Source organism: Bidens hawaiensis, unplaced genomic scaffold (genome assembly GCF_021521415.1).
Source record: "Bidens hawaiensis isolate Kalapana, Puna unplaced genomic scaffold, B.hawaiensis_p1.1 tig00068048_1, whole genome shotgun sequence".
Taxonomy (NCBI): Eukaryota; Viridiplantae; Streptophyta; class Magnoliopsida; order Asterales; family Asteraceae; genus Bidens; species Bidens hawaiensis.
The window spans coordinates 11,427-34,789 of record NW_027506616.1 but is presented as its reverse complement, the minus strand read 5'-3'; the positions used below and the strand labels follow the sequence as shown (position 1 = coordinate 34,789).

The 23,363-nt window shown below is 36.8% G+C and overlaps 1 protein-coding gene and 1 pseudogene across 1 annotated transcript; both read right to left on the bottom strand.

The window, feature by feature from the left end:
* Positions 1-1,060: 1,060 nt before the first annotated feature.
* On the bottom strand, positions 1,061-1,951 carry LOC143618294 (uncharacterized). Its single transcript, XM_077090561.1, has one exon. The coding sequence runs from the start codon at positions 1,949-1,951 to the stop codon at positions 1,061-1,063; it is 891 nt and encodes a 296-aa protein (XP_076946676.1).
* Positions 1,952-21,116: 19,165 nt separating this feature from the next.
* LOC143618293 (F-box protein CPR1-like) lies at positions 21,117-22,685 on the bottom strand (annotated as a pseudogene).
* Between the last annotated feature and the right edge of the window lie 678 nt (positions 22,686-23,363).

Below are 23,363 nucleotides of genomic sequence, written 5' to 3'. Positions count from 1 at the left end.
CTCCAACGATATTGTTGGTGACCGGTTTAGTAAATAAACCGAGTGATGAACAGCTTCTCCCCATAGATCTTGTGGTAGTGACATCACCTTTAACAAACTTCGAGTCGTACCAAGTATGGTTCGGTTTCTTCTTTCAACCACTCCGTTTTGATGTGGGGTGTACGGGGCCGTAAACTGATGTGCCACACCTATACTTGATATGTAATCTTCCAACACAAGGGATGTAAACTCACCCCCATTTTCGGTTCGTATGGTTTTGAGTTTCTTGCTCGTTTCGTATTCCACCATTTTCACGAAATCAATGAATAAACCCTCAACTTGGTCTTTCGTCTTTATTGTGAAAACCCACATATAGCGGGTGTACTCGTCAACAATAAGTAAAAAGTATCGGTTTCCACCATGTGTCTCGGGAGTAATCGCCCCACAAACATCGGCATAAACGAGCTCGAGCGGTACCTTTGCACGATAATTAGATTCTTTCGGGATATCCGATCTTGTTTGTTTGCCTAGCATATATGCATCACAAATTTGCATCGGGTGTTCGATTCTTGGCACTCCATCCGCGAGTTTCGAGAGACCCCGAAGGGCATCAAAATTCAAATGCCCCAATCGAGCATGCCATATCCATGCAACATTATGCAAATTGACTTGTAAGCAAACCTGAGAAACGACCTTTAAATTAATTTTATAAACCCGGGTAAAGGAACGCGATACCTTGATTAGAAGTCTTCCATCTTGTTCGAATATCCATAAGATACCGTCTTGGATCCCGATCTTGCATCCTGCTTCATCTAATTGTCCGAGACTTATAATATTATTTTTGAGAGATGGAATAAAATAAACGTCACTCAAGACTTGTTGTTCTCCCCTTTGAACTTCTACTACTATCATGCCCCGATCTTCGATTTCAACACACGAACCATCACCGAAACTTACTTTACCAGTCTTGTTACGATCGATGTTAGAAAATCATTCTGGATTTCCCGTCATGTGGTTACTCGCCCCGTTATCAAGAATCCACATGTTTTTATCACATGGGGTTGAAGCATATTGCTTCGGATCAACCCGGTCTTCTTTTAAAAAAACGACATGACGTGGCAAAGTGCCCTAGTTCATCACACCGATAACATTTAATCTTTGACCGATCCTTCTTCACTCGGGGTTCTTTCTTTTCTCGATCCACAACCTTACCCTTTCCCTTGTTTTTTTGACTTGATTCAGTTCCCATCTTGCCTTTCCCATGATGCCAGTCTTGATTGCTTTTAGCTTTCCATTCTTCATATGTATATAGGAGTTGTTCTTGCTTACCGGACACGTGTTTGTCTTCATCTCCAAATCGTTCCTCAAACACTTTTAGTCGTCCAACAGCTTCATGGAACGTCATGGTCTTTATATCGGCAAACTGTTCAATGGTAGCAACAATCACTATATACCTCTTTCTTGGAATGGAATTCAAAAGCTTTCTCACAAGGGTCTTTTCTTCAAACGGTTCTCCAAGATTGCTTGCTTTGGAAGCTATTTGGCTAATCTTGGTCGAGAAGTCATCAATCGTGTCAGTTTCTTTCATCTTGAGTACATCGAATTCATGTTGAAGAGACTCAATACGTGCTTCTCGAACCCTATCAACCCCAACGAAACGAGTCTTAAGTGCATCCCATATCTCTTTAGCGGTGGAAAGGTGAGCCACTTGCATCACCAAAGCCTCTGGCATGGCTTGATAGAGATACACAATCGCCAACCTGTCTATCTTCGAGTCAACCACCGTTCCCGTTCTTGGTTCGATAGCCTCCAACAACCCTTGAACCTTGAAGATGGCCTTGATTTTTACCGTCCAAATCGTATAATTGGTGGACGTAAGAATCCGAAACTGAATCGAGAGGGAACTCGGTTCTTTGAGAAAACCGACTTGATTACCTGGCTCTAGAACTTGATTATTTGGTTGATCACCCATCTTTTCTTGTTCGTTAGTATTTTAAACGTTGAACCAAACAATCCAAAGTATAATAAGAAAATATCCTTATTCTTTTCTTTGTAGTGTACTTCCACAAGAATCCAAAAGAATTCTTCCTGGTTTTTTGAACAACTCTTTAATTGCTTCAAGAAACAAGAAGTTTACTTCCATTTGACTTTCGTGGCGCTCACAAAAACACAAACTTCCAGGTAACCCTTCCAATTTACCAAACAACTAAAAGAAACTCGACAAACAAAAAAACCTTTCGTCGTAACGGACTAACCGGGGTTGTTCACGTTTTTTCCAGGGGTTTCTTGCTAATCTTGAAGTAACAACGAATGAACTCTTACAAGATTCAAGGCTGCCCAGAAATCAGCTCGACTGAATCTTGATATTGGTTGCGGCTACTTGCTCCTCGATGCCTTACAACCCGTCGCAAGGCTTGTAATCTCAGGTGACTACCTTCCTTGCCAGACTTTGTTTCTTGATCGAAGAATATTACTCACCGCCAATTAAACCTTGGTCGCCGGAATCTTGTTCTTCTATTGGCGCTTCTTGATTTCCGATCGTAGCTGTCACAAGCTCTTGCGGTTTTCACCGTCCATACTTGCTGGACCTTCGTTGATCGGTAATCCTTGTCGGTGATTTTTGAACCTCAACTGTAGCTCTTGATACCAATCGAAGACAATAAGATTCAAGTCTAACCTTTATTGTATTGATTAATATGTTGTGAATACTTGATTACAAATAAACCCTATTTATAACCATATAATTACTTGTTAGACAAGAATAGAAGAAAAAGTAACTCAAAATTCCCCTAGGTTTGTAAGTACGACAACTAGGTCTACACACTTACGCAAGATTACACTAACAACATGAGCCAATCGTACCTGAGCCAATGAATGATTGGGTGTTTTTTGTTATTGCAGATACTTCAATTGGGTGTAGGGTCCATATTGAACCAATAAAGTTCAAGAACTCCTTTAGTAATGTGGTACACTGATACCACTTGATCGTATTCGATTATATGATGATATAATCAATGAACGAGATGGCAACAAGATGTGGCGGTTTTGTTATTGGATTGCTGTGGTTGGTCTTAGTATTGTTGGACTACTTTCTAAATTTTTCTTTCAGAACTAACTCAGTAACACATTTCCAGGCTAGTTTACAAACATTACACATTGAAAGGCTCACCATACTAAAACTGCCAACATAGACTTGTGAAATTAATAAAGTAATAATTAAGTACAAAGTATGCGCATTATGTATCTGGACGTTATATAGCAACAAATAGAAGACACAGACAGTGTTTTATGCACATAAGTAATGCTAATTATTGTAGCATTCGTTAATTTCCGAATCCGAAACTCGACCAGTTTTAAATTTGCGTTTCATATTTTTTTATCTATTATTTATTTTATTACGTTGTTCATTGTGCGATATTCTAATCTATTTTGTTCGTTAATGAATTTTTTAATAACTATCAAACATGTGCATTTTAACCTCTCAAGTATAGTTTTACCCTCTTTTGATCACAACTAAACCTCAAGGACCAGTTATGCAAACTGACCAAACTTCCTTTCTTTTTCCCTGCCCCAAACCCATCACCGACACAACCCCCCCCCCCCCCTCTTCCGTGTTTGATTCATGAAATCGGCCAAATAGTCAAGAATTCAACGAATCAGTTATCACTAAACATAAACACAGACAATTTTTGGACCTCTAAATCCTATAAATACTCAACCAAAATTCAAGTAACTCGGCCCTCATACTCTCACTCACGTACCGAACCTAAGCCCTCTACCAATTGCAGTAATCCAAGTCGTTTCTGATGAATTTGAATTCATGTTCTTGGACGAAACCTGAGTTCTCGTTTTCCTTCGATTCCAGCTCATACCAGGTAATTAGCATATGGGATCTAATTGGAAATAGATGCTCAGATTTTGGTTTTTATTGAATTCGGGTTTATTTTCAATTTCTGGTCGATTTTGTTATATGTTTAATTAGTTTTTATCCCCCGTATTACGGGGGTTGTTTTATATTATTTGTTCTAATATTTATTTATTTTTTGAATTTATATTTTTTTATTGTATGAAAGTTAATAATATACTTATTGTTTGATGATAAATTGTTTCACAAATAAATAAAATTTTATAACCCGGTATAAAAGTTATATGGTTTTGATGAGACCCAAGACCCGTTTATTTTTTACTATAAAATTGTTTTTTTAATTATAAATAATATTTATGAAAGTTAATAATATACTTATGGTTTGATGAGACCCAAGACCCGTTTATTTTTTCTACTATAAAATTGGTTTTTTAATTTAAATATATATATATATATATATATATATATATATATATATATCTTTTTTTAAATAAATAAGATATTAATTTTTAGTATATCATATTTTATAGGATTTTTACATCAATAATTTGGTGAGAATAATTTTTAATTTAACGAAATTTTATAACCCGTTTAAGGAATATTTGGGTTTGGTAAGACTCATACCCATGAATTCGAGTCAAATGCATGAGAAGCCTCCATTTAAAAATCAAGCAAATCTGGTGACTCCAAAAAAAGGGGGGAGCGACCACATCACGACACGTAGGATTTTTATGTTTTCATTTATATATATTACTAGTTTTTATCCCCCGTATTACAGGGGTTGTTTTATATTATTTGTTTCTAATATATATTTATTTTTTGAATATTTATTCTTTTTATTGTATGAAAGTTAATAATATACTTATGGTTAATGATAAATTGTTTAACAAATAAATGAGATGTTATAACCCAGTTTAAAAGCTATATGGGTTTGATGAGACCCAAGACCCGTTTATTTTTTTTACCATAAAATTGGTTTTTTAATTATAAATAATATATATCTTTTTTTAAAAAATCAGATATTAATTTTTAGTATATCCCTACTCTATAGGATTTTTAAATCAAATATTTGGTGAGATTGGTTTTGAATTTAATGAGATGTTATAACCCGTTTAAGAAATATCTGGGTTTGATAAGACCCATACCCATGAATTCGGGTCAAATGCATGAGAAGCCTCCATTTAAAAATCAAGCAAATCTGGTGACTTAAAAAAAATGGGGGAGCGACTATATCGCGACACGTAGGATTTTTATTTTTTCGTTTATATATATTATAGATTAAGTTTCGTTCCAATCCACTTACAAGGTGAAGCACAAGCCCAATTTGCTTGTGCGTGTTTAGTTAAGTCATGGACCAGGGAGAGACCCCGGTTAGAGCCCCCCCCCCCCCCCAAATTTGCTTGTGCGTGTTTAGTCAAGGAAGAAGATTGATGGGTTGGCTCGCGAATGGATGAATTCAGCGGGCGCGAATGACAATGGGGTATATTCACTGGTGGCTCGATCAACAAGATTTGAAGGATTGTGTCCAGTCAGCGCCACATGGCACAATGTGATTGGATGAATTCACACGCCGGCTTCAGCGACAACACATGACCATAATCAACTTTAATGTTTTGATAATGACCTAATTAAGACAATGTGACATAAAATACTTCTAGTTCATCATTGATAACAATATTTCTGACACATGTCCCATAATAGTTGACTAGATCATCATTAGTCACAATTAAATAACAAAAAACTTAATTAAGACTACGCACATTCAAGATCAAGATTATCAAGTTTATGTCTACTTATGGTTAAATCAAGATTTCTACACTAACATTGAAGATGAAGATATTGCATGATTAATTTGTTGAAGATAAATTAACAACCTAGTTTAGATATGTTAGTTTTTATAAAGTTAGGTTAAGTTTATAAAATTATATATATTTAAACAGAATTGTTCAAATAACAAATATTTGTAAGACTTATTCTACTTTTGGAAAGTGTTTCGTAATCCTTCATGCATTAGTCAACCAAATCTACCATAGAGGCAAGTCAAACTCAAATGTGGAATGGGTTGAGCTTTGGTTGATGTTTATTAAGTATGTTTAACCAAATAGGTAAAATAATTGTGTTGTGTTATATGGAGAAGTGAGAAGTGATTAGGACATGTTCTCACATGTGTTGGTCAACATTAGAAGCCAAAATATCAAGAGAAGGACCACATACAACGTTAATATTAGTAATCCCAATGTGAAGTGACTGGGCGTCCACGGTCGCTAGAACATACCATTAGGCCATTCGGTCCCTTGGCCTTGTCTCTCACATACTTGGCTATAAATATAAAACTTATTCAAACTAAGTCTTCACTCCTTTTCTCTACAACAATTACACACACACTTCAAGGTTAATCCTGGAGATTAAAAGTGTATAGCAAAAAGAAGAGCTTTTCAGTGCTAAACATCCAACCATCTTACTTTTAAACTAATGGGTCAACACCAAAGTTTGTTTTAGTGTTTTGACAAGTGAGGAATCATCATTAGTTGGTGATTTGAAAGGAGAACACACTATTTTGATATCACTTTGTTTCTTATTGGGTTAGGAACTCTATCTTGATATAGAGTTAAATTAGAGTAAAGAGAAAACTCACTATCTTTATATAGCGGGATTTGAAGAAATTGTTAATCTAAGTACTTGGTATGCTTGGTGAAGAAAGTGATCACTTCCTATGAAGAGTGAGACATTTGTATTGGTGATCCCTACAATTTTAAAGAGACGACTAGTGAAGAAAACTCTCGATCGAGGAGAGGAAGTAGAGTGAATTTGTTAACATTTACCTGAACCTCTATAAATCCGTTTGTGTCATCTCTAACCCTAGTGTTCATTATTATAAGTTGTTAAAATAGTTTAACAAAGTCATTAGCTCGTTCACATCTGATTAAAATATAAAAAAAACTACTCATCTCCTCTAGTTTTCTGCATAGGCAATCAAGTAGATTCTGCTTTAATTAACGGGAAAACAAAAGCTCGGGCTACGGTATCCCAAAGGTGGTGACATGGATAGCTTACACAAATTCAAATTACGGAGGATGCAATTAGAATAGAAAGTCTACACAAATTCACATGGTTGTCAGTTCTTATGAGGGGGTAGGGGGGAGATGGGGGGAGACTGGTGTCTTGGCAATTAACATGTGAGACAGAATATGCAGCAGCTTCTAACTATTGCTCCCAAGTTTTATTGATACAATAGATGCGCGACTACATTTTGAATTTCACTCACACTCCTATATTGATTGATAATAATGTTGCTATCTCAGTAACAAACAATCCCGTAAAATGTAGTAAAACTACATATATTGACATACATCATCATTTTATATAGGATCGTGGTTAGGGAAAGTTAATCGAGCTAGAAAAAGTTGATACTCGTGAAAACGTTGCTGATCTTTACACTAAAGCGTTTGACCCAATCCGTTTTGAAATGTTGATCCATTTAAATGGGATGATAAATACCGAGTAACCATGTTTGTTTAACTTTAAAAAAAATATAATTAATGAAAAAAAGTGTGTAATTTTTAGCACTTCAAATATCTATCAAAAATCCAAACACAATATAAAATTAGAAAACCACCAAAATTTTACTTTCATTATGTGGGAAGTAATACAATTTTTTGTGTTAATGACAAGGTCAACACACGTAACGTACTATAGCTTAAAGGTTTAGACTTTATGTTCAATGTGTTAGTAAGCCTTTAAGAATGAATAGATGGCATGGTTGTTGACTAATTTGAATATACCTAAGGATTGATTCAAGTGGGAAACGTCTTACGTTTTTTCGGTTTAACCAAGCTCATGACATAAATAGAATAAAAAGTTTGGTCTACTCAAGTCTCGTGTCACTTGGTCTCAAAAAATAAAATGCTTGTTTTTTGTATATGTAAATTGTCACACCCCCATCTTAGGCCTAGGAGTGCGACCCAATAGTTGGTACCGTATTTGTAAATAAATCAGAGTTGCGTTAGTTTGCGGAAGACTTAAAAAACTTTAAGGATCAAAACATAACTTTTACATATACATTCAAAGACGGGATTATAAAATACCCGTTTAGAGTTGTTAACAAAAGATTACTTGTTTATGTTTACAAACCACCATTTATGTTTATACAAAATAAAAATCCGAGCCATCGGATATATAAGCACTTCGTCACTCCAAGTGTTAAACTTGTTCACCTGCAAAATGTAAGAAAATACGTCAGCAACGAATGCTGGTGAACACGTTGACGCAAAAATATTTTCTTTTACTTTATTACCCCTCGAGGCTACGCCTACCTCGACCCAACGTGGCTTAGGAATAACAATGTCAAATAACACATTATAAACTTGAGCCTCTGCTCTAGGTCACCTCAGCAAACACCGCAGTGTTTGACTTAGTTAAGTACTCGTAAATATACACATAAGGTCGTACTCACTGCAGGAGAGCGTCCTACGACCAAGGGTGGTGCGATCATGCCCATACATCGCATAGTACCACCTATGTAAGGATCCAGACATACGTATACCACAGCCTGAGGGCTATGTTCATATCCATAGTTATAACGATTTTAGGAACACATAGTTCCTTGTAAACAATTTCATATAACAAGTTTGACTCATTTGAAAACAAGTTTAAAAGTTTAGAGGCGTATTCACCTTATCTCTTTAGGATCGGCTTCACTCACCGTCCAAGGGTCTTTCCCTTCTTTATTTCGCACCTATAGTACGAGTATAAACATTTGTTAGTCGGATACACGATCCGGCTTATGACCTTTAGTCTTATCTCAATCCTCGATGAACCTTTACTTCATTTTCTTAAAAACCTTTAGTTTAAAAGTAAATTATAAACCTTTAGTTTATAATAAAAACCCAACGTTTCTTCTTCTCTAAGAAAGGTAATCCTTTCCTTTTATTATTTAAGAATACTCTTTATTCATTAAATAATATTTTCATAACAAAGAATATATACATATATACTTACACACATATATATGTAATCACAATATTCAATATTCATTCTTTTATTCATTTCTTTGTTATGTTTTCTTTTCTTTTATCGAGGTATCAAGTATAACCTCGACTTAAGGCCAAAGCCTTGAATATAATGTTATATTATATTGAATTATCGTTACGCCTAACCTCGTTGGCGTTTAGAAATCCTAGGGACTTGAGCAGCACTCCAACGCCGCTTGATCTCTTTGGTCGTCAAACGATAATGCCAACTTCAACACTCGTCGACACGCTTTACGAGATTCGTCATCATTACGCCAAACACATTCTACGTATGTGGGTGGAGGGTGGAACGTACTTCGAGGAAACATTATACACAAACGAAGGCTCGGGACACGTTTCTCAAGGAAATATGGCACGTTTATCGAGATGGATTGTGAGTCGGGTTCTCGGGTTTTAGAGAGATGTTAGAGAGAGACTTGAGAACTGATTTGTGGGACCCGACCTTGCTATTTATATACATTATTTTGGACCCCATCGCGGTACGCGATGGGTCCTTGAGCAGACCTATCGCGTACCGCGATATAGGCAGCGTAGACAACACGTGGCAGGCACCGCTCCACGTGGCGACACATGGCAGTAGTGTTGCCACGTGGTGACACGTGGCAGCTCATAGTGCCACCGTGTGCCACGTGGCACACGTGTCACACTTTGTCAGACACCCCATCGCGGTACGCGTTGGGAGTCTCTTTTAAGAAAACAGAATTTACATTTTTAACCCTCAAGTTTGGATTTTGGCAATTTTAGTCCCTAGACTTTGGAAAGTTGATACTTTGAACTCGAAATTTTCACGATGTTACATCCTCCCCACCTTGAAACAAATATCGTCCTCGAGATTGCTTTACTCGAACAAGTGTGGGTATTTTCTTTTCATTTCTGATTCAAGTTCCCAAGTATATTCGGGCCCTCTACGCGAGTCCCATTTAACTTTCACAATTTTCAAAGTTCTTCTTTTCAATTTCTTTGTTTTTGAATCTTCAATTTGTATTGGACGTTCAATGAATTTTAAGTTCTCATTAATTTCAACGTCTTTTAATGGCATAGCCAAAGATTCATCAGTTAAACACTTACGCAAATTCGAAACATGGAATACATCATGTATCCCTTGCATTTCCTCGAGCAGTACCTCAAAAGGTCCAACGAATCGAGGACTTAACTTTCCTTTCTTACCGAAGCGAACAACGCCTTTCCAAGGCGAGACATTCAATAACACTTTGTCACCAACATTAAACTCTAACGGCTTACGACGAACATCGGTGTAACTCTTTTGGCGATCCCATGCCGTCTTAAGTCGATCACGGATTTGGAGAATCTTGTCGGTGGTTTCTTGGACTATCTCGGGTCCAGATAATTGATTGTGTCCGGTTTCATACCAACACACAGGCGTTCTACACTTACGACCGTATAACGCCTCGAATGGTGCGGTTTGAATACTTGCGTGATAATTATTATTATACGAAAATTCCATTAGGGGTAAGTGGTCGTCCCAACTTCCACCTAAGTCGATCACACAAGCGCGGAGCATATCTTCCAACGTTTGAATCGTCCTTTCGATTTGCCCATCGGTTTGTGGATTATAGGCGGTGCTAAGGTTCAACTTTGTACCAAGAGCTTGTTGGTGGCTTTTCCAGAAACGAGACGTAAAACGACTGTCTCGATCAGATATTATAGATAGCGGTACTCCATGCAAAGCGACAATGGTGTTTACATAGATACGAGCTAATCTATCCATAGAATACGACACATTGATGGGTATAAAGTGTGCGGATTTCATCAATCGATCCACAATCACCCAAATAGCATTGTGTTGTCAAGTCTTCTTCGGGAGTTTGGTAATGATATCCATAGTGATTAACTCCCACTTCCAAACGGGAAGTTCGGTTTGCTGAAGCAATCCCGAAGGCTTTTGGTGTTCAACCTTGACTTTTAAACATGTCAAACATTTCGCAACATGCGAAGCGACATCCCTTTTCATTCCATTCCACCAATAGTTCGCCTTTAGATGGTGGTACATCTTATCACTTCCGGGATGCATCATGTATTTAGATTTGTGAGCTTCGTTCAAGATTTTCTCACGCAAGTCTCCAATGATTGGTACCCAAATCCTATTACCGAATCTAAGGATACCATCATCACCTTTGACTAGCGAGTCAATGGTGCCGTGACGTTTTTCATCGGAGATTTGGTTTTCATTGATCGCTTGAGTTTGAGCGGATTTGATTTGTTTAAAGATATCAATTTGGAGTTCTAGTCGCAAAGCTCAAACTCTTTTGGGTTTTTCATGTTCCTTGCGACTCAAGGCATCGGCCACGAAGTTGGCTTTGCCTTCATGGTAAACAATCTCACAATTGTAGTCGTTGAGCGTTTCCATCCATCGCCGTTGGCGCATGTTGAGCTCCTTTTGATCAAAGATGTGCTTCAAGCTCTTATGATCATTGTAAACGGTAAATCTTACTCATAGAGACAGTGTCTCCATATCTTAAGTGCAAAGATTATGGCGCCTAACTCTAGATCGTGATCGTGTAGTTCTTTTTGTGTACTTTAAGTTGACGAGAGGCGTAAGAGATTACTTTCTTGCGTTGCATTAGTACGCATCCCAAACCCGAGTGAGACGGGTCACTAAATACCACAAAATCCTCAGTACCTTCTAGCAAAGCCAAGATAGGTGCTTGGGTAAGTTTTTGTTTGAGTATATCGAACGCCCCTTGTTGTTTCGTTCCCCATTCATATTTGATGTTCTTACGAGTTAAGGAAGTTAGAGGAAGAGCGATACGAGAAAAATTTTCGATGAACCTAGATAGCTTTAATTTTAGCGGGGTTCACTTGAATACCGTTAACGTTAATGATGTGACCAAGAAATTGCACCTCGTACAACCAAAACTCGCATTTCGAGAACTTAGCGTACAACTTCTCGGTTCTAAGAATTTCAAGCAACGTTTAAAGATGAATTTCATGATCAGCCTTAGACTTAGAGTAAATAAGTATATCGTCGATGAATACGATAACAAATTTATCCAAGTACGGCTTGAAAATACAGTTCATCATATCCATGAACGCAGCTGGGGCATTAGTGAGTCCAAATGGCATGACCGTGAAGTCATAATGTCCATACCTTGTTCGAAACGCGGTTTTCGGAATATCTTCGGTTTGAACTTTGAGTTGGTGATAGCCGGAACGAAGATCGATTTTAGAAAAATAGCTAGCACCTTGAAGTTGGTCAAAAAGGTTATCAATACGAGGGAGTGGATATCGGTTCTTGATTGTGACTTTGTTCAACGCACGATAATCGATACACATTCGCATGGAACCATCCTTCTTCTTGACAAATAGAATTGGCGCTCCCCAAGGCGACGAACTCGGTCGAATGAAACCTTTTTCCAATAACTCATCAAGTTGTTTCTTTAATTCCTTCATCTCGGTTGGCGCTAAGAGATACGGAGCTTTGGCGATCGGAGCAGTACCAGGAATAAGATCAATCCTAAACTCTACTTCACGATCGAGAGGGATTCTAGGAAGTTTATCAGGAAAGACGTCAGAAAAGTTAGAAACAATGGGGACGTCTTTGATTTCTTTCGGCTTTGATTCTTCAGTGACGTAGGCCATGAATGCGAGGCATCCTTGATTCATTTTCTTAAAAACCTTTAGTTTAAAAGTAAATTATAAACTTTTAGTTTATAATAAAAACCCGACGTTTCTTCTTCTCTAAGAAACGTAATCTTTTATTTTTTTATTTAAGAATACTCTTTATTCATTAAATAATATTTTCATAACAAAGAATATATACATATATACTTACACACATATATATGTAATCACAATATTCAATATTTATTCTTTTATTCATTTCTTTGTTATGTTTTCTTTTCTTTTATCGAGGTATCGAGTATAACCTCGACTTAAGGCCAAAGCCTTGAATATAATGTTATATTATATTGAACTGTCGTTACGCCTAACCTCTTTAGCGTTTAGAAATCCTAGGGACTTGAGCAGCACTCCAACGCCGCTTGATCTCTTTGGTCGTCAAACGATAATGCCAACTTCAACACTCGTCGACACGCTTTACGAGATTCGTCATCATTACGCCAAACACCTTCTTGGTATGTGGGTGGAGGGTGGCACGTACTTCGAGGAAACGTTATACACAAACGAAGGCTCGGGACACGTTTCTCAAGGAAATATGGCACGTTTATCGAGGTGGATTGTGAGTCGGGTTCTCGGGTTTTAGAGAGATGTTAGAGAGAGACTTGAGAACTGATTTGTGGGATGCCAAGAATGAAACCCGGACCTTGCTATATATAGACATTATTTTGGACCCCATCGCGGTACGCGATGGGTCCCTGAGCAGACCTATCGCGTACTGAGATATAGGTCTACTGACTCACAGCGTAGACCTGCCACGTGTTAACACGTGGAAGCCACCGCTCCACGTGGCGACACGTTGCAGCAGTGTTGCCACGTGGTGCAACGTGTCGCCACGTGGCAGCTCATAGTGCCACTGTGTGCCACGTGGCACACTTTGTCAGACACCACATCGCGGTACGCGATGGGAGTCTCTTTTGATCCATAGCGTAGTGCGATGGGTCAAGAAAACAGAATTTTCATTTTTAACCCTCAAGTTTGAATTTTGACAATTTTAGTCCTTAGACTTTGGAAAGTTGATATTTTGAACTCTAAATTTTCACGATGTTACATAAATCATCTGTAACGTTGTTTCCTGTGTTTGCGGTAGCCAAGATCTGAATGCCATTGTAAATTAATGAGTCAGAGGATGCACCGTCCTATGTTTTGCGGTGATGAATATTTGGATGTCAATGCAAGTTAATAATACAAAATATGCTATGTTCTCTGTTTTACGGTGACGAAGATCCGAATATCGATGCAATTATGTCAAATATGCAATATAGGCGAAAATGTCCAAAAATGTGTTTCTCAAAGTGGGAAAATTCACGTTGGAGGACCAAATATAGTTCTATTTTATAAGTATATTAAGTGTGAAATATTCAAAAAAATTAAGTCTAAGTGATAAAATGTTTAAAGCAAGTTGGAGTAATTCAGTTACTTAAAATTATAATAAATCCTGGTAAGGTGACTACATAGATTCTAAGCATGAGTCCCATTTGGTCATATAAAATAAACTATATGTCACGTCATGTTTATCCATGTAAGCATTGAAGTATCAGTTTAAGTGGATAAATATATGTCAATCAACTAGATTTACCTTACTGCACGTAGAGGTGGGCAAATAAACCGGTTAATCGAACTGACCCGAAAATCGAATTGAAATCGAACCGGTTTGAAACCGATTATGTAGAAACCGGTTTGGAACCGATTGAAACCGGAAGTTTGGAACCGGTTTGCATTTTCTCCCCGAAAACCGGTTTCAAACCGGTTAACCGAACCAAAAACGGACAAAACCGGTTAAAACCCGAACCGAAACCGATCGTAACATGGTAAGAAACCGGTTTCAACCCGAACCGAAACCGATCATAAACCGGTTTTGACTTTTGTTGACCAAACCGAACCGGTTTTAACCTGAACCGATTTTGAGTTTTAAACCGGTTTGTACACCTCTAATTGTGCATGTGTAACAATATAATCCCAACAAATCAAAATTGCATGTCTATTTAGTCATGTTTTAAGTTCGTTCTTTATCTTTATTTTTTATATCTATTTTTTTTTTCCTTTGTACATGTTTATTAAAAATATTTCTTTTCTTTTTTTTTCATTTCATTTTCGTTTTTATGTTTATTTTTCTCACACATTTCATCTTGGGTATCTCATATATCTAGTAACGTTTCAAAACCGATGGAAAAGTTAAAGTATGGACGGAGGCGAACACACCAAGTTCAGCAAACTTGGCTAGGCGATGTAGGCTTTCTATTACAAATGGCTACACTGAATACTACACGACAGCCACTGCTAATCTTTCACAAATGAAGAAAAGGGTGATTGAGTTCACCGGTGATGAAACTAACGAATACTTGTGCTTATCATCATTTGTATTATATTAGATATAAATTTCCTGATAGCGTCCATATTAAGAGACTCATAAGATTATGATCCGACGGGAATTGCTTTAACAATATAAAATTAAAAGAATAAATAAGTACAACCCAAAACTAACTCAAGATAAACTAAACTCGTCTTCATAAATTTAATGTTATGTTTGTGTCGTGTAATAAATTCACACCAATAAAAACATATTGTTATAAAAGCTAAGTTTGCAATTTCACTTGTGCTGCTTCTCTCTTTTTCATTGGTAATTTGCTTCCTGGATCACATGAAGTCCCCATATCTAACAATGCGAGGCTTTCGACGCACATATCCATATCAACCACGCACAATGAACCAGTCAATATCTGAAGTATCCTTGGTATCTGGCTCTCAAGATCATAAGCTCCGACACACTTAGAGATGATGAACAGTAAATCACCGTTGCTGGCGCACTCAAAAACTCTCGTAACTCCTTTAAAGGGATTTGTAAGCATATTGAATTTAAAGGCAACATACCAGGAAGAAGCAGTGTTATTGTCTTCTGTTCTCACCAAAATCCAACTATGACCATGATGGTTGGGCACTTCAACAAAACAGGAGTCACCCGATAAGAAACAAGGATCCTCCTACAGGAACAACAATTCCAAGCCATATTCAAAGTTGAACAACCAAAATGTTCATGCGATCGAAGAAGATGACGATGATGAAGATTATCCAAGAATATCCGAGTATTTCTTTTCCGTTGATACTCCCTTTCTTTAGCAGGCTTGGGACTAAAAGAACGGTAGGGAAAACAAACATCCATCTCGTTTGTATTTTAGGTACCCGTATAACCATCGAAGGCTGTTGAAGTGACTTATTTTTGGAAATTGGAAAGCGTTAAGAAAAAAGAAATTGTTGGACTTATCATTTCTCTCTAGTACCAATACGTTTGATGTTAAGAAAAGATCTCTTGCAGGAAGGTTGGCTAGAGATTTCTTATAAAAACACTAGCCCTACTCAGTTCATAATGAGAATTTTTTGATGAAAATCTCATGTACGGTTCTGTAACGGAGATTCTTTGAATTGAACGACGACTGTAATGGATGTCAGCCCAATCCGAAAGGAAATTATGCGGAAGCTTTATAGAATTATTATGAAGCTATGCTACTAGAAATTGTTCCCTATGACCGAAGTTATATACTCTATAACATAGGACTTATCCACACAAGTAACGAAGAACACACAAAAGCTTTGGAATATTATTTTCGAGCACTCGAATGAAATCCATTCTTACCACAAGCTTTTAATAATATGGCCATGATTTGTCATTACGTGCGACTATCTCCACTATAGAAAGAAAAAAGTAAAGAAAGATCAAATTCACTAGTAAATAAAAGGGCTTTCTACATAAGCATCGTCTAAAACAACGATTTTTATTAGCTGTAGAAAAGAAAGAAACTTCATAGAAGTTGAAATATGAAGAAATAGATATGCCTAGCTATTTAGTCTTTGGGTAAAGTATCTAATTGATAAAGTAAGAACCGTAAAGATCAATTAGCGAGGTTTTGGCCGATACAATAAGAACTGCTTACTTTATGTCATGATGTGAGGCAAACGTTAGTAATCAACTTATGTAATAGAGTTGATCCACTAAGGTATTTAGTAGCGGTGTAGGATCAGATCCCAAAGATAGTAAGTCTTTCCTTTCGAAAGTCCTTTTCAAAAATTTTATATAATCTAAATTTCTATATGATGTAAAACTGATAGTTACCTTTTAGAAAATTCTAATGATAGGCGAAATGCCAATGTCTATGATTTATTCTTCTGAAGGTGGGAGAAAAGATAAAACTAAAATAAACCGGATTTTTAATCCAAACTTAAGATTTAAGTTTGAAACTCATTTTATTAACTTCTTTTAGTTAACTCGAAAAAATGGGATAGATCTACGATAAATCTTATTCAGCTAGATATGGTAGATTCAAATGGGATAATGGGATACAAAAAGAGTTGAATGGCGAGTCGTATGAGGTAGGAAACTCTCAAGTACGGTTTTAAGGGAAGGAATTATCCCACCTATTCCAACCGGGGATAACAGGCCATTCTCCAGGGGGATTCTACTTGGCACCTAACTGGGCACCTAAATCGGACCGAACCCCTTGTCAAGCTATTGTTCTCTTCTTCCCTCAAAGTTATCGAATAAGACATCGATTTATCAATAAGATCAATTTTATTGATTGCATGATGCACTCCCCTGAAAAACATCGGCGTGCATGTAAACGAGGTGCTCTACTAACTGAGCTACAACCTTTAGTGCTTGTAAATACATATTTTATTATGTAGATAATTTCTTGTCAAGATGACTATTCCATGATCCAAGATCATATTGATCGATATTGCTTATAAGGAATCGATTCTTTTTAATGGTTAGCTGTGCTTCCTTAAATATCGGGTTGCCAAGGGTTGTTTCCGGAGGAAATGGGATTCGGACCCATGATTTAGCAGTTGGTTGAGCAGTCGTGGCGGACAAACAGAATAGATCCGATCGCAACTTCGAATGTGGAATTCAATAAGAAAGGATACTCTAAATCATAGAACTCTAATGAAATATACGATCAACCAACATTAATCAAATTTGAAAAAGAGTTAGAAGAGATGATTCGATCCTTTTTTATTTTTTCTCGAACCGAGAGATCCATGAATCGGGATCCTGATGCATATACATACAAATGGTCCACTTGGAGCAATAATTTCCAGAAACATTTGGAACATTTCGTTTCTCAGCAGAAGAACTGTTTTCAAGTTGCTTTGAATTGGCAAATCAATCATTTGCCCTTGGGGATCCGACATTAATCCTCTCATACCTACTAATTGATGTACCTGAGATGCATTTCCTCTGGATCCCGAAAAAAGATATTATATGGACTGGATTAAAAGGATCGGTCATCCGAAGTCAAAAGTGATGGCTGGATCAAAATTGATTTACACGTTTTAGAGTTGCCTCATATTGATTGAAAGAATCTCACGAGAACTACGAGCCGCATAATTGAAGATATACGACTGATTGATTGATATTGCTGTTGCCTAAGTATATGATTGGTCAATCATAGACTGATTGAGTTGACTTTTACCTTGACAAGTTTGTCGCATACGTTTGTTCTTGGCTAATTGGTTTGTGTCTGTATATGTTTTTGGATTTAGCCATATAAGTTGTTTAATTGTTACGGTTGTTTGGGATTGGCTTTTACGAATTATATACACGGGTTTCCGCATATCCATTTCTATATAATTGTTTGGTCAATATTCACGGCTGCATGGGTTGACGTATACGTTGAGTGATTTTTGTGTGTGGTTAAATAAGTACACGTGGATTTTTACGTATTAGTTGGGTTATACGCTACATCTGGTTCTCAGCATAAGTTGTTCGCGTATAAGCTGGTTTGTCCGTATAAGGTACTTACACGCTCGTATTACTTTCACGCTCTTGAAACTTATATGTGCTGATTTTCTTGACTTACGATAAAATTGGAATTTTCAAGTTCGTTTAATAAAAAAGAGTTTTTGAGAAGAAATAGAAGGCAAGCTTTGAAGAAAGAATTCGATAATTTTGATATATTGACTGAAGAATCATTTGATTTGTTAATCAAAAGATATTGCGATCTTGTGAACGAAATGAAGCATGTCGGGATTAAGAAATGAGAGTTTGACTACATTGATAGGTTGGCAAATACGCTCGTTGAGACATCACCTGAAGTTTGGGGTACATTCGTTATATCAATTCAATCTGACCCCCAACACATACAAACTCTCTCAATTCATCGAGAAGATAAAAGATTGTGAATTGTCTGCAAATAGTGTAAACACTGAAGAACCGTCATTACTAGGATTTGAAAACACTCCAAGATTCGATGATGATGGTGATTCAGAATATGATGAAGATTTGGTTTTAGAATATTATTGGATTCAAAGTTCAAAACAAGGCCGAGGAAGCTAAATCTTGTGAAAAATGTGAGGAGTACAAAAGGTTAAAAACTTACACTGACTCGTTACTAGATGAGCTTAATCGAGTTAAGAAAGCTTATGATCAACTTCAAAAACGTGAAAAGGCACCTTTTGGTGAAGGTTGAGCAAAATGAGAAAACAATAAACATATTCATTACCGAAAATGCTGCACTTAAACAGGAATTACAAACTGTTAAGCGTGAGCAAGTTAATAAGGTTGCATTCGTACATGGTACGACATCTAAGAGAAAGAAAGAAATCCAATACCGAAATCAAATCAATAAGGATTTCTTTGTTCAAAAAGACAAACGTAAACGAACTAAGAAATCTTCTTGGTACAAGAATAATTCTAAGTTTGTTTGCATTCCAAAATCAGATGTGGGCAACCAAGATGTTCTATAAACAGAAAAACAAAAATTTCAAAATTCAAAATCCAAATATTCAAGCTCAAACGTCAAATCAATTATTCCAAAGGGTCCTCCGAAACAAACGTTCAGAAGAAAAGACGATAACGTTACAAATGTTTCGAAGAAGCCAAATGTTGATGTTGATTTGAAAGATTGTAATTAAAAGAAGATTGAAAATTTGAAATTTTATGTGAAAAGATCCACCTCAAAGTTATATCATTGGATTGTTAAGAAAAGGACTCATCCGATCAAGTTGATGTTGAAAAAGACATATCCGTCAAATCCGAAATTTCAGAAAATTCAACAGTTATACATGTCGATTCCGAAAGCTTAAGGAGGAGTTTGTTAGACTATCAAGACGATAGGGTGAGATGACTTGAAGATCGAGTTTATTAGTCTAAGCAATATCCGAGGGGGAGTCTGTTGGAGCATAATCGTCTATTGCTTAGACACCAAGACCAAGCAATATCCAATGGGGAGACTGTTAGAGCATTTTGTCTATCGCTAGGTCGTGGATTAGTTAAACGAGATTTTAATGTTAGATATTGTTAGAATATTGTTAGTGGCGTATAAGTTTGGTCAAACGTATAAGACTTATACGGGCTTATAAGTCTTATACGCCACATCCAACTTATGCGACCTATAAGAGTTTTAGTATAAATAGGAGTTCATCTTGCCATATCTTGTAATCTGGGAGAGAAAGAGTTCTTGGAAATCACTTGTACTTACATGTCATATGAATATTAGTGAATACTTGTGTGAGTTGCCATGTGTTTATCCCTTTGATTCGTGTTTCCGCAATTGATCATCGTATAGTAAACATAACGTGATTACGATCTGTCAAATGCGCTTTCACTATATGGCAATCAACTATATGTATGATAAATCAATCGCGTGTAACCGGCGAAATAGGTTTATCTGAAAGTTCTCATACGATTCAGAGATTAACTAGGTTGCTTATTATAAGAAGGCTGAAATCAAGATCACAGATTAATCCCAACTGCTTATTATATGAAGATTGAAATCAAGATCATAGGTTTGAATATTCGTTCGAATTCATCATCTAGGTACGCAATATAAACAACAAAGATAAACATAGCTGGTTAATTTTTCCAATTGCAAGTTCTGGTAATATTTTCTAGTGGTATGTGATTCGACTTAAAATTCGGTTGAAACCCTAATTGGCAAACTGGTGGTCTAATTGGTTTGTATATCTATTATTTATTGAAATCAAACTAATCAAAAAGTGTTATTTGGCTTGCCTATAACGATATAGTCTAACTAAACATAATTGCATGTCTATTTAGTCATGTTTAAAGTTCGTTTACTTTTATATCTATTTATTGCTTTTGTACATGTTTATTACAAATATTTCTTTTGTTTTTTTACTTTTGTTTTTGTTTTTATTTTCATTTTCAATTTCGTTTTCGTTTTATTTTTTTTATTTTTCTCACACATTTCATCTTGGCTATCTCAAATATCTAGTAACGTTTTCAAAACGACAGAAAAGTTCAAGTATGGACGGAGGCGAACATACCAAGTTCTGTGAACTTGGCTAGGCGATGTAAGCTTTCTATTACAAATGGTTACATGGGCCCCTACACGGCAGCCACTGTCGATCTTCCACAAATGAAGAAAAGGGTGAATGAGTTCACCGGTGATGAAAAGAACGAATACTATTGTGCTTATCATCATTTGTATTATATTAGATCTAAATTCTCTGAGAACCTACATATTAGGGAACTCATAAGATTATCATCTGACGATAATTGCTATAGCTGTATAAAAAAAGAATAAAATAGGTACAACCGAAAATGAATTCAAGATAGACTAAACTTGTTTAAACAAATTTTATGTTACCTTTGTGTCGTGTAAAAAATTCACACTAGTAGATGCATGGGTCATTAATATGATTATTAGGAACAAAGTTGTTAATAACTGAAAGTGGAATACTAATAAAAAATATTGTTATAAAAGCTAGATTTGCAATTTCGCTTCCCTATTTTTCATTGGTAATTTGCTACCTGGATCACATGAAGTCCCCATATCTAACAATACGAGGCTTTCGACGCACATATCCATATCAACCACACACGATGAACCAGTCAATATTTGAAGTATCCTTGATATCCGGTTCTCAAGATCATAAGCCCCGACGCACTTAGAGATAATGAACAGTAAATCACCGTTGCTGGCGCACTCAAAAAGTCTCGTAACTCCTATAAAGGGATTTGTAAGCATATTGAATTTAAAGGCAACATACCAGGAAGAAGCAGTGTTATTATCTTCTGTTCTCACCCAAATCCAACTATAACCATGATGGTTTGTGGAAATCACAGCTAGACAACCTTTAATAATTGCCACTTCAATCATCATTTCCCAGCTTGTTCCTGGCAGATCGATTCTAGAAAAAATTTCAGAGCTCAAATCGAATCTCATTATAGAAGAGTGATAGCATTCATCGAATATATTTAATAAATTTGCCACCCAATGCAATGCTCCATTGACAATACATGAGTGTGGTTTCACATAATCAAACCGAGCAGTAGGGGAAGCAATCTCACGCCAGGTGTGCGTCTTCATGGTGTAAACAAATGAAGTTCGTTCGGTTGTCCTCAAAATCTTGTAATCATCAATTATTGGGTCGAAACCAAACCCGTGCACTAAATAATCACCCGAAGAAGAAGGTAGATCAGGTATGGTTACTTTGCGCCTAATTGAAGGGTTCCACAGATGAATACCCTTTCCAGATTCATATACACATAGAATTCCATTACATGAACCAACAATGCTGAAACTCTTGAAAGGATACTCGACTGGTGTTATGCCAATATAGGGAGTACACGACAGTTTGCCTTCTTCAAGTACCGTATATATGAGTTTATCACAGCTAGTTCGGTGTATGACGGTGACCAATTTCAGAGATCGAAGGGTATGCAGTCTGATGAAAGGGGCTACCAATACGAACATATAGTGATTTAGAAACTGATCTGAATCGCACAAGGGATTTCGTTGCTAGTCTTGAGAAGATTTCAACAATCAGATCTTCACATAGATCATTCGTCATTATGATTGTAATCCTGCAAAAAATAAACTAAAAAATTAGTACATGGTCACCGGAGTTCCAACATACCACCGGAGAAGCTTATTGGCTCCGGCTCCTCCTATTTTCTTCCCACAACAGTGTAAATTTACCCGTTTTTTCCCCAAAAATTCCATACCCCCTTTGTGGTGATGGTTGTATCTTGGCGGGTCATTTATTCGTTTCCAAACACACACTAAAGTTAGACGTTTGAATTTAATAAGACCTTGTGTAATCGTGCTTTGCGGGTTAGGGTTATGGGCCAAAACGCGGGGGGAGTGTGGTTGACGCAACGGCCGAAGACGGCACGGAGCAAGCAACGGTTTCGAGTGCGGTCGTGCTCGCTGAAAATTATATGAAATCTCTTTCTTCTTCTCCATCTACGGCCACGAAAAAGACATGGATTGAACGAGCCCGTTTTAGCGCGAATGATCGTTTGATGGCATTTTACTTCAATTACCCCCCAAGATACAACCCTAAGACTTTTAGGGGTTGCTTTTGTATGTCTAAAGGATTATTTATGCGCATTACCGAAGACTTGGAGCACGAGTTCGAAAACTTTAAGAAAAAATCAGACGGTCAAGGGACGCTAGGATTCACCGCAATTCTAAAGGTTACTTCAGTGATACGTGTGTTCGCCTATGGAAACACAACCTACATCAACTGCGAGTACCTAAAGATGGCCGAAAAAACAACTCAACGTACTATGGTATACTATATATTATTTTTAAAATTATATTGGTTGTTTTTCTAAATTATTTTTAACTAATTATTTTATATAGGAATAATAAAGCTATACGCTCCACGTTATCTAAGAAGACGCTCAATTAGAACGACCTAGAAAGATTTACGAGACACATTCACGGGTGCATGGTTTACCCAACATTATTAGGAGTTTAGATTTCATGCGAGGTAAATACACATGTAGTGACCATGATGGACCAACAAATAGTCTTCAAGCGGTTGCTTCATACGACCTTTGGGTTTCGTTGGTGTTCTTTGGTGTCAACGGGTCCAACAATGACATA